General features: G+C 39.2%; 1 protein-coding gene across 3 annotated transcripts in view; it reads left to right on the forward strand.

Moving 5' to 3' along the window:
• The window catches only part of LOC144768886 (dynein regulatory complex protein 11-like), a 743,718-nt gene that overhangs the window by 50,448 nt on the left and 680,987 nt on the right, over positions 1-12,283 (forward strand). For all 3 annotated transcript variants that reach the window (XM_078652900.1, XM_078652898.1, XM_078652899.1), the window contains exon 5: positions 5,643-5,714. In XM_078652900.1, the coding sequence (XP_078509026.1) occupies positions 5,643-5,714 (72 nt within the window). The remainder of the gene's footprint in view (positions 1-5,642; positions 5,715-12,283) is intronic.

A 12,283-nucleotide genomic window follows, 5' to 3' on the forward strand; every position in this document is an offset into this window, starting at 1 on the left:
AATTGTGAAATAAACTAACAAATGTACACTGAATACAATTGTTTTTTGTTTAAAATGATTGTATTAATAATGTGTTTAAAACATTTTTTTTTTCACCAATAAAGAACTATCAGCCAGATTCATGAAAGCAAAATCGGCTCGCAAAGGGCCAGATTCTGAGAATCTGGCACTTTGCGAACGCTATTTTTGCATTTGGGATTCATCATCAAAAATGCAAAAATCACAATTCTAGAAATCGCTAAATTGCGATTAATTGCATTTAAGGAATCTCAATTTGAGATTCCTTAAATGCAATTCATGAACCATTTTAAAATTGCGAATTCGCAATCTGGGGCCGCTATTTACCGCGAAGTCTAACTACGTGGTAAATAGCAAAAACTTAGAAAAATGCACTTTAGTGCCTTTTTCTAAGTTGTATGTTACACACACACATGTCCATTGGACATGTGTGTGCGCAACACCAGTGTACATTACCATTTCAGGGGTGCTACAGGGTGTCCTTTGGACACCCTGGCACCCTTGAAATTGCTTCCTTATTTGCGATTCGCTAATTGCTAATCACAAATAAGGAATGACTCAGGGAAGGTGCTGGACACTAAACCCATATAATTTACTATTCCCACTCCACCAAGTATAAAGTCAGGGAAGATGCTGGACACTAAACCCATATAATTTACTATTCCCACTCCACCAAGTATTAACTCAGGGAGGGTACTGGACACTAAACCCATTCAATTTACTATTCCCACTCCACCAAGTATAAAGTCTGGGAAGGTGCTGGACATTAAACCATATAATTTACAATTCCCACTCCACCAAGTATTAACCCAGGGAAGGTGCTGGACACTAAACCCATTCAATTTACTATTCCCACTCCACCAAGTATAAAGTCTGGGAAGGTGCTGGACACTAGACCCATATACTTTACTATTCCCACTCCACCAAGTATAAAGTCAGGGAAGGTGCTGGACACTAAACCCATATAATTAACTAGTCCCTCTCCACCAAGTATTAACTCAGGGAAGGTGCTGGACACTAAATCCATATAATTTACTAATCCCACTCCACCAAGTATAAAGTCAGGGACGATGCTGGACACTAAAACCATATAATTTACTATTCCCACTCCACCAAGTATTAACTCAGGGAGGGTGCTGGACACTAAACCCATTCAATTTACTATTCCCACTCTACCAAGTATAAAGTCAGGGAAGTTGCTGGACACTAAACCCATATAATTTACTATTCCCACTCCACCAAGTATAAAGTCAGGGAAGGTGCTGGACACTAAACCTATATAATTTACTATTCCTACTCCACCAAGTATAAAGTCAGGGAAGGTGCTGGACACTAAACCCATATAATTTGCTATTCCCACTCCACCAAGTATAAACTCAGGAAAGGTGCTGGACACTAAACCCATATAAATTACTATTATCACTCAAACAAACATAAAAACTGTAAAAGTTAAACATACTAAACACAAACAATTAATAATTCCACTCCCAAAAATATAAAAAATGAATATTTTTCACATTTAAAATATTTTTAATTTTATATAAATAATTTGAAAATTTTAATTTTTAAATTTAAATGTACTTTTTTATTTCAAATTAAACTATAACACACATAAACAAAAAGAACCCAAAATTAATTACATTTTGTATTATATAAACTTTGTGTGAGCAAAATGTACTTAAACATATTTTATATTTAATTTCAAATCAAAATTTATAAATTAAATTTTCAACTTGAAAATATTCAAATAAAATTTTAATTTTACATTTTAATTTTTTAATTTAATACACACCGTAAACACCTATAAATATACATAACAAAACAAAACAACAAAGCAGTGTAAAATATTTTGAATTTATATTTTACAATTTACAAATTAAATTGCAAATTTTAAAACACTCCCATCCCATATTATAAAAAAACACATGCCAATAACATTTTTCTTTTAAATTAAAAAAATAAATTGAAATTTGAAATTTAAAATTTAGAAATTAAATTCCCAAAAAGTATACATCCACATTTTTAAATTCTCACAACCCTATTCACCTTAAATCCAACATACCAATAATGTATTTTAAATCAAATTTTTAAAAAAAATACATTTTTAAAATATTATAAAATATTTTAAATAATTTATATTTAATGAAAAATAACCCCACCCTATTCCCCTAAAAACCCACATCCATTTAAAAAAACTTATTATACAATTAAAAAAAACTAAAATTTTAAAATATTTTTCGAAATTAGATACATTTTTTAATTAAAATTTTTATTTCTTAAAACACTCCCCAGCCTATTCCCCTAAAAACCCACACCCCACTCCTAAAATGTAATATACATTTTTTTATATATTTTAAATATTTATAAAATTGAAAAAAATAATTCATATGTGTATATTTTAAAACACTCCCCATCCTATTACCCTAAAAACCCACATCCCTCTCCTAAAATGTAATATCAATCTTTTAAATATAGTTAACATTTTTTAAAAATTTAGAAAATTTAAAAAAAATTAAAATGTATATATATATATTTTAAAACAGTCCCCACCCTATTCCCCTATAAACCCACATCCCGCTCCTAAAATTTATAATACTTTAAAAAAAATATATTAAAAACTTAAAATAAATAATAAATTTCATTAGAAATTGAATTTCTATTTTATTAAAAAAATTACAAATATTTCTTTTTTTTTAACAAACACCAACATTTTTCGACATTATTAACAGTCTATATTTAATACATATATAATCGATATTCTAACACTCGATATTTTAATTTTCGATATTTTTAACCTAACAAAAAATACGATATTTTAAACAATCGATATTAAGTACTCGATATTTTTAACTTCGATATATATATATTTTTTTAAATCGATAAAAGATACATTGATATTACTTACCGATATTACGTACATCTCGATATTTCTGACTCGATATTCTGCCCATTCGATATGAAAAATTCGATATTTAGACTGTGCACCGCGTTACAGGGAGGTGAAGGGCAGGGACCAATGGGTCCCTTCCCTGGGATGGGTACACCCCTTATTCTGCAGTGGGAGGGAGAAAGGAGCCTGTCCCTGGTTGGCTGTGTCCCCCATCCTCAAGATGGCGGGGACTCGAGGTTGTGCTTCACCTCACCTCCCCCACCTGAGGGGTGGAGTTTGGCAGAGTTGGGCACACCTCTCTTCCTCACTTGTTTCTCCTGCCGGTTCTCCCTCCCAAAGTGGGGGTAGAACCAGTGGGGACCAGTTTCTGAAAGCAGCAAATAGTCTGGAGAGGCTCACAAAGGCTGCATGCCTTTGAAGCTTTTCCTTCGTGAACCCTGCCCATCCTGGGGAAGGAGGCTTGACACCTCTTCCCAGGATGTGCATTGTTTCAGGCCCCAGAAAGCAGCAGCTCTCGACCCAGGGGTCCAGAAACATGTCTGGTGGTGGCAGCCTGGGTAGCCACTCTGTCGGGTCCCTAGAAGTTGGCTGAGTTTTAGGGGGCATCTCTAAGATGCCCTGTGTTGTGCATTTTACATTATGTCCCGCACTGGCATCAGTGTGGGTTTCATATGCTGAGAAGTTTGATACCAAAACTTCCCAGTCTTCAGTTTAGCCATTATGTTGTTTGTGGAGTTTGTAATGAGCACTGCACTTACAGTGCCCAGGAATGGACTTGGGCACGGTAGGGGTACATGGCTCATGCACCTGTACCCTCACCACTGGCATAGGGCTCCCAGCTAGAGGGGTATGCCAGGGCAGTGGTTGGTGGGCATGGCACACAGGGATGTGTACCATGTCGACTCTTCATTTTGTTCTGCACCAAGACACGCAGCCTGCAAAGGCAGTGTGTGAGTGTAAAGGTACAGGACCTCTAAGGGTGGCACAATAAGTGCTGCAGCCCTTAGAGGCCTTCTCTGGTCACAGTGCCCTGGGTTCCTGTGGTACCATTTACCAGGGGCTGACATGTGGCCAGAGATGCCAATTGGGTTTAGGCTTCAATGTAATTTTAGGGAAGGAATATAGGCGCTGGGTACCTGATTAGCAGGAGCCCAGGGCACACTCAGTCAAAAAACAATTCTGCAAAAAGTGGGGGCAACCATGCAAGGAAGAGGGCACTTTCTCACAACCCTTATCTTGGGTTTTTTCTTAGTTGTATCTCTCGCCTTGATTCCTTAAATTAACAGTTCCATGTACTTACTTTGGCCTTCTTCACTCTTCCCACTGGTAGAATATATTTTATTAACCCGAGTCATCAACTGTAGGTAGAGCTTGATGGAGACCTGAAGACTACTTTTTCTTAGGCCCGTCTTTGTCTAACGTTCAGTTGCTGCTCATTGCTGATTACAAATGTGGACCTGAATATGTAAGAAAAGAGCTTGTGAAGCAGTAAATAAGAAAACAAAGGTAGATTTTGAAAGAAAGGTGGTTTCAGGCATTTTTTATTTATGGGATAAAGTATCCTCTATCCTTACATTTTAACGATACTGTCAGTCACGGAGGAGTTCTGTGACTCTATATAGGTATGAGATTGAAATTAAATTCCTTTATAAAGCTATGGACCTCCAAGGTGGTTTGTAATATCCTTTTGAAGTACAGCATGCAAATATTTTCCTTGTAATATGTGGACACACAAATAACCTTCCCAAGAATTCTTTTAAATCCTTCCACTTTTGTTTCTTATCATCAAAAAGATACTATTGTATCACTTACACAAAATAAATGTGAAGCTTGCATTGTGAAAATAAACATGCCAATTTGTATCATAAAGCGGTTGAAAGATACCTTTTAAGCAGTGCAATGTAAAAGGGGTTATATTTTAGAATTTGTTAATACGCATACATATTCTGTCTTTCATCCAATGAAATCCAACAATGTAAGAAATAAAGATATTTCCATAAATGTCAACTTGTTTGGTAGTGGCTACATATCTAGCTGTCCCTTTTATTGGCTAACCAGCAGTTGCAGTTCTGCTTACTGACCTTTTTGCTCACATTGTCTGATGCCTCTATCAGCAGGAGTGTGATCTCACAGTACGGCTGTATTAACGTATTACAGTAGCTACATAATTTTCTTATTACAGTTGATAATTTATGTCACAATTAGGGTGTAGTAAAATTAGGAGTAGAATTTTTTTGCAGTTATTAGAGTTCCATGTTTACTATTGTTTATTACTTGCCACACTCACCCGTCTCCTCTTTCCAAATATGGAGTGCATGTTGCACCGAGTATATATGTGATATTCCATCTAAACTGCAGGTGATGTTCAGTCCTGAAGTGTGTTTGTTTCATCTTTATCTTTGGTTTTTTGTGTGTTTGATCATCTTATAGAGAGAGCGCTTCTGTCCTAAAATATGTGTGACAATCAAGTGGGGTCAAGTACAACAATAGAGTATGCATGATCTTCCCTGCTGGACTGTGTCTCAAATCAGAGTTTGTGTGATCATGAGTCTTTGACGGAAAGCATGACCAAGATGGAGAGAGCGTGTGTATATGAGATAGTCTTGAAGCGAGAGAGCGAGTACAAGAGAAATGGCGTTGGGAAAGAGCAAGAGGTTGAAACAAAGAAATCATTACTGCTCGAGCAGTTGATCACCATCATCCTAAAAGCTGTGTCACTTCTCTTGTGTTCAAGATTTGGAGAGGATATTCCCAGAGGAAGAAGGCGAGGCAGGAACGGGATAAGGAGATGGTGTTCCTTGGGATGGTGAGTATGCATGACATGTGTAGCATCATTGGGTCGGAGGGCATTCCTCTCCATCATCTTTCATTTCCATATATTCTCACTCAGGATCTCTCTCCTCTTACAATGATGTCGCTTAGCATATGCAATAGGAAGTCATCAAACCACAATGTCCTCTCACCTCGAACACCCCGACTGCCTAGCGCCTTCTCCTTTTGCTTTTTTGCTTGTACCTTCATGTGTCTATTTTCCTTTTCTCACACTGCTCTCTTGCTTAGTGTTTTTCTTTTCTTTAGCTCCTTAAGAGTGAACTTGGTTTTAGAACTCTTTCCTGTTTTAAAAACTCTATTATTTGCTTCTATCACTGCTCACTGCCCTGTGACATAATGGACATGGCTGAAATTCTCTTAGCGCTGACCTTGTATACTGCTACATTAAAGGGGGTTCAGATGTAGTCATATAGTGCAATAGCCAATATGGTTTCTCTGATTATGTATAAAAAAGCCCACATGGCTTTAGTTTATGAACATAGACTAGAAAAGACACTCCAATGAAAGTACAAATATGCATTGCCAAATCACTAATCAGAAGTACTAACTTGAGGGGTTGAACCTTTCTCTGATCCGGGGGATGGGAGGCAAGAAATGTGGATGGGAAGCCTAAACGGGGGAAAAAACACAGAGGGAAAGGTGACGATATGAATTTGAAATGACGCATACACTCGAGGAATGGAATATATTTTTTATTGTTATTTTATTTTTTTAGTTCTCATTCATGTTAGATGATGTAAATCCCAACAGTTTGGCACCCATTTACCATCTGAGAGTTTCTGCCAAATGAACCAACGCGTGGGAAACTCTTGCACATAAGGCATCTCAGCAGATAGAGATATTATCACAGGATCTGGGTTGGTCAATTACCAGCACGCCACACTTTATATTTCTTGACCTACAATCCAGATCTAGTTTGCACAATTTATGTACTGTTTTCCACAAGTTACGTGGTGTTTGAGTATTGACTACAACCATTTCATACTCCTCTCTCTCCTAGCAAGCAAGATCATAACAAAGAAGAGTCTCTTTTTGGCCTTGAGGAATAGTCAAATTAAGCTGGGCATCTGTTCCAAAAAGAATCAAAATGGGGCTTTCCTTGATTTGATGGTATACGATTACAGATAGCGTATTATTCACATCCTCCTAAACATTGTTCAACATAGGGTCTGTATCAAACATATGTATATCACTGATTTATTCTTGCCCGCATCAGTTGTAGGGTGGCATGGCCCCTGTGGTGAATTGTGCCATCTTTTTCAGTGTCAAGTAGAATCTGTAGAGTGTGAAAAATATTTCTTCCTAAGGAAAACGGATTAAACTGTGGAGTAAAAAAGTCTTAAGAATACTTGCCAAATACGTGGCTGCTCCTCCGCTGGCAACTAACCTTCCTTAGGGTGGATGGGGATCTTTGAGTTCTTGTCATCCGCATGCACTAACCCCCAGTACCAGATGGAGACTTCCTTTTTACATTTTTATTCGCTTATGATCTTGAACTCTCTTCAAATTCCCAACTCTCACAAGTCTTTCATTTTAGTCTATCTACACTGATATGGGATTTTTCTTGTGTTGTGTTTTGACATTATTACTATTTAGAGTGCTGCATGAATACTTTACATATTGCATCTAAGTTAAGCCTGACTGCTTTGTGTCAGGCTACCAGAGGGTTAAGCACAGGTTAATTTGGGTTTTTTCTCGAGTTTCACCTTGACAGAGATTGTGGTTGCTGCTTGAGTAGGCTTTAACCCCCTTAACCAGTAATCCTATTCCCTACACTTCCTGACAAAAACAAATTAAACAGATTCTTCTTTATTTGAATTATGATCTGCAAGGCTTATTGAATTTCCACTGCAGGTCATCAGGGCCCATTGCCTTCTCATTACAGAATCTGTTAATTTCTTAAGACTTTTCTTCCTCCATGATTTCCCCCTAAGAGGAATTGTTGTTACCTACCTGACAGAGGTTGGCGCTGTTTTCCCTCTAACCATTTTCTTATATCTATATGATTAAAACTACTTCTCTCAATGTATAAAGCATCAGAAATGTTTAATATGCATGCTTCTATCTGATCTGGGTCACCTGAGCTGTTGCCTGCTTCATCCACTGTTAACTTATCTATATAATTATGTTCTCTATTTGTTCTAATCCAGGTTTGAAGTCTACTGCATCTTTCCTCATATTTAAAGTGCGCCGACTTGCTCTCTTTCAACTTCACTGTATTTATATTCTCTATTAACTGCATCAAGGCTTTGCATTTTCCAACTGCATTTGCTTTATTGCTTCCGCTTCCTCATCTGAGATTGGGCCCATCTCTTTTCAGTACCCCAATATCTTCCTATAACGTCCCATCAATTTGCATGATTTTTTCACTTAAATAGATCCCTTCTTACAGAGGGTGCTTTATTTGCATTCCATACCATGGTTAAGGGGACAGACCCAAGATTATTACTAAAAAAGTACCTAATTTTGGCCCTTAATACATGTATTACTTAAGGATCTAGAAACAGCGTCCTACTTGCTGTCCACCTAGAGTTGGTCTTTACTTTGGGAATTCGTATCACTAGCAAGACGGCAAAATCGTCAGAGCAGTGCTCTGGAATATGCCTAACCTCTTTCATACTGTGTACTAACAGCCTGTCCACCACAAAATAATCTATCCTGGAAAAGTTCTGAAATTGTTTTAACGAAGGTGTACCCTCTTTTAGTGCCAGCACTTCTACGCCACATGTCGCTTAGATCGAAATAATAAATGAGATTGTTCAAAGTTTTCCCTTATGTAAAGGAAAATAAATTTCACTGTTTAGATGATCTTTCGCATTCCTCATTCAGCAGGGCATTAAAATCCCCTCCGATCACGACAGGGGAGGGAAAATCCAGTAAATGCGCACCCAAGTTACTGAGAGGGAATGCATCATCACAATTTGAGCCTTAATAGCCAGCACACATGAAGGTTTTCTTCCTATATTTAAGCTTGTCTATCATCTCCCTACCCAAAGAATCGGTTTTATCCCCCACCATATTTATACTTGCATAATTTGTAATTATAAGTGAAACCCCTTAGCGCTTGCAACCTGGTGCACCTATAGTTGTCTGCTAAAAAAGCCTTAGACTCCAATGCTGTTAAATGGGGTTCCTGCAACATCATAAGCTGAGCAGTGCTATCTTGCAGATACTGACTGATCAATCTTTGTTTCTTTCAAGTGAGGAGACTATTGACATTCCAAGGTAAAATCCCCATTTCCTTCATCCATATACCCACTGTTTTGTCTGTCCTGACCTACTACAACCCCTCATCTCCTGCTATCCAGTTGCATATAGTATATCAAGAGGAGGAGGAGAGAGAGAAGAAAAGTGCTGAACAGCAGCATCCCGAGGTAGCGCAATGCACTCACTGTAGTAAAGAAGAAACAAACAAATGTTAGGCTGAGATTAAGTACTTTGAATTTTTATTTTAATACTACACCTACTATGCTCTCCACCCAGTAACCCCCTCCTAGGAACCCTCCGAACCCCAAATATTGATGCCATATTTCTGTATGCCAATTCGGCTTCCTGCCTCAGGAGGCTTTAAAACTATAAATGAGCCTCCAAACATGTCCCCCAATTTCAAGAGAAGACAAAAGAGAAAGAAGAAAAACAGACTATGGGTAGGAGGATAAAGAAGAAACACATACTGAGGCAATTCCCTTCTAGACGAGACAAAACAGGAGAGAGCCACTCACATATCCCTCCAGCTCTCCAAATTATCTCCCATGCCTCCCTGTTCTCCTACCCACACCCTCATCTTCCATCATGCTATCATCCCAATAGAACCTCAGTATTGTCCTATAACAAACACTATTTGTGGTCCTCCTTAACTCCCCCACTTCAGCTAAACCTAACCATTCCTATTCTAAGTTGAGCTCTGTATTTTCCAAATGAGTTTGTAGGCCTGCTCCACTCATCTTATATTGTGCATTTTGCTATTCTACATTTCTCTGAGCATGGCTCGAAACCTTACCTGAACTTTAGCGCCTAACTTCTGTGTAGTTCCCCATTCTCTGGCCGAGTTCCCATTGCCTTTGTTCCGCGGCCCTACGGATGTCAGATCTGATGATATCTATACAGTCATTTAATTCTAGGGTTCTATTTTTCAGGGCAAATTCAGAATCTGTGAGTAGGTCCTTTGAGGTACCCTTTGTACTGTATGACAATATAGTACAATATCAATCAATATGTTCCTGGGATTTTTACAGCCCTCAGATCTCATAATGGGGTCCCTGTAAAGTCTCTGTATTTCTTTTTCAAGGTTGCCTATCATTTTCCCCTTTAGAACCCGCCCTCTAGGAAGGCTGATGATGAAACATTTTAAGTCACTATCCTCTTTATCCTCAGGAACATTCAAGATCTGAAGGTTATTCCTCCTAGACTGATTTTCCTACCTTTCCATCTCCTGGAGGTTCTTAATTTACAACCTGAGTGCCATTAGACCAGAGGCATTCTTTTTGACTTTTGCAGTCCATCCTTTCGATGTTTTCTTCTAGTGCCATGGTTCTCTGTGAGACATCGTCCAACGTTGTCTCCAAGGCCTAGCACACACCCAGGAAACCCTTTTGATTGGAATCTGATATCTTGAATCCCCTCTGCTTCTCTTGGCAGAGATTCAAAAGTATCTGCTCCAGGGATGCTGCTCTATGGATCATGTGTGTATCTGTTGAAGGAGGGCTAGCTCGTTCTGTCTGGTTTATCAAAGCATTGGGCTGTCCTGAAATATATCCTTCATCCAAGGCCAATTCTGACAGACCAGCAAGGCCCTCATACCTGTTCCCCAGTGGAACCCCTGAGGTAAGCTTGGCACTACTGTTGTCTTCCTGTGAGGTACATGGGGCAGCCCCTGAGTCTCCAGGGTCTGCATGGCTGGTACGGTACATACATGTTTTACTGCCTCAGGTTGTATGGTTTGGAGCTTGCTTCAGTTGGAGTAACACCCCTCTTTCTCCTGATACAGCTTTCTTTCTATCTATATGGGTAGGCCCTTTGAGGGACCCTTTTTGTTGGCCATGATCCTGAAGAAAGAGTCAAATGAGGGGGTAACTCTTGTAGATGCTGAGTTTGACTGCAACTTCTTAGCCCTGGATCTTCCCTCAACTCCTGTAGATCTCTCACTTGAGAGGGTTTTTGGACCTTCAGAACCAAAGGGGCATCCACCTCCACCTTCAAGGGTGGACCTTGGCTGCCCAATGGGCCTGGTACCCTTCCTTCCCCGAGAGGGTATGGGGCAAGAATTACTAAATGTTTTATGCCTGGCTCCTAGCTTCTTGGTTGAGGGTGAAACCTTCACCACCCTAAACCGTAGGCAATACCCCTTTTGTTCACTACGCACCTTCAATTTTCAGGGGCGCCCTTGGGTGGAATCCACTGAATTCATACAAACAGGGGGGGTTACCTACCTGGTCTAGGGCCTCTACTTCATGCTCCTTACAGCCCCATGATTCGCTTTCCCAATGGAACTGCTCAGAAGATACAGCGGGCCCCAGTTGTGTGTGAACTTGCCACCGTCTCCCTGGTCTTCCACCTCCCCATGCGATCTGTGCAAAAGCAAATCTACGCAGAGGCAGCAGGCAGGCTGCACTGTTCCAGCATGACAGGAGCTCTCCCTTCCAGGTAATTGCCTGCAAGTGGGTTCCAGGATCCTAAACTTTCCTTATTTTTTTAATAGAGCTGCCTTTCCAAAATTCCATGGGGCTACGCCTATCTCATTTTCCAGTGCTGGGGTCATGTTAGGTCATTTCTCTGTTACCTCCTTGGCACAGATCTGCGACTGCATGTCAGTCAGCCGCCATATCGCCCTTCTACCAAATGGTGCTTTTCGGGAAATGGAATCTTGGGTTGAGAAAGGTAACTGATAATGTATCACAAAGCAGATTCATGCCAGATTTTCAGGATAACCTCATACAATACAGATGAATTCATTATATCTAGAAGGGCTCAATTTAATTTTGGTTAGCTGGTAAATCATACATTGATTAGGCCCTCACTGACCTACTGGATATCCTGATGCCTCATTATCTAACCAGAAGCCACCAAACAACAGCAGGCAATCTGTCAGAAATTGTGGCACATATACAAAATTCTGTGCGATGGACGCACAACCCCTTTTCCCTATATACTGAAATCTATTTACGTTAAAAAATCCAATTGCTGTATCATGTATAGGTGTGGCTTTTCTTCTTCAACATCAGAAGAAAAGTAGCTTAATAATTGAATGCACATGGGTATGAATAGCTATGGATGTGCAGTTGCCAAAAACAAACACCTGTCTACTATCCTCTAGGTATCAGAAATGCCTGTTACTGTCTGCAAGTTGCAAAATACAATTTATAGAATTTATAGAAATGCCATAGTCTTGTCTGATAAATTGAATATGGCCTGGTGCCAGAAGACTACCAGGGCTCCAGCACGCACAACGAAATTAAATACTCCTTTTGTCCATACAGTTCAATGTTTATCTTATAACTTGTCAAATAAGTTCATAGCATTTCATTCATCATGTACTATTATTCA

This window comes from Lissotriton helveticus, chromosome 7 (genome assembly GCF_964261635.1).
Source record: "Lissotriton helveticus chromosome 7, aLisHel1.1, whole genome shotgun sequence".
Classification (NCBI taxonomy): domain Eukaryota; kingdom Metazoa; phylum Chordata; class Amphibia; order Caudata; family Salamandridae; genus Lissotriton; species Lissotriton helveticus.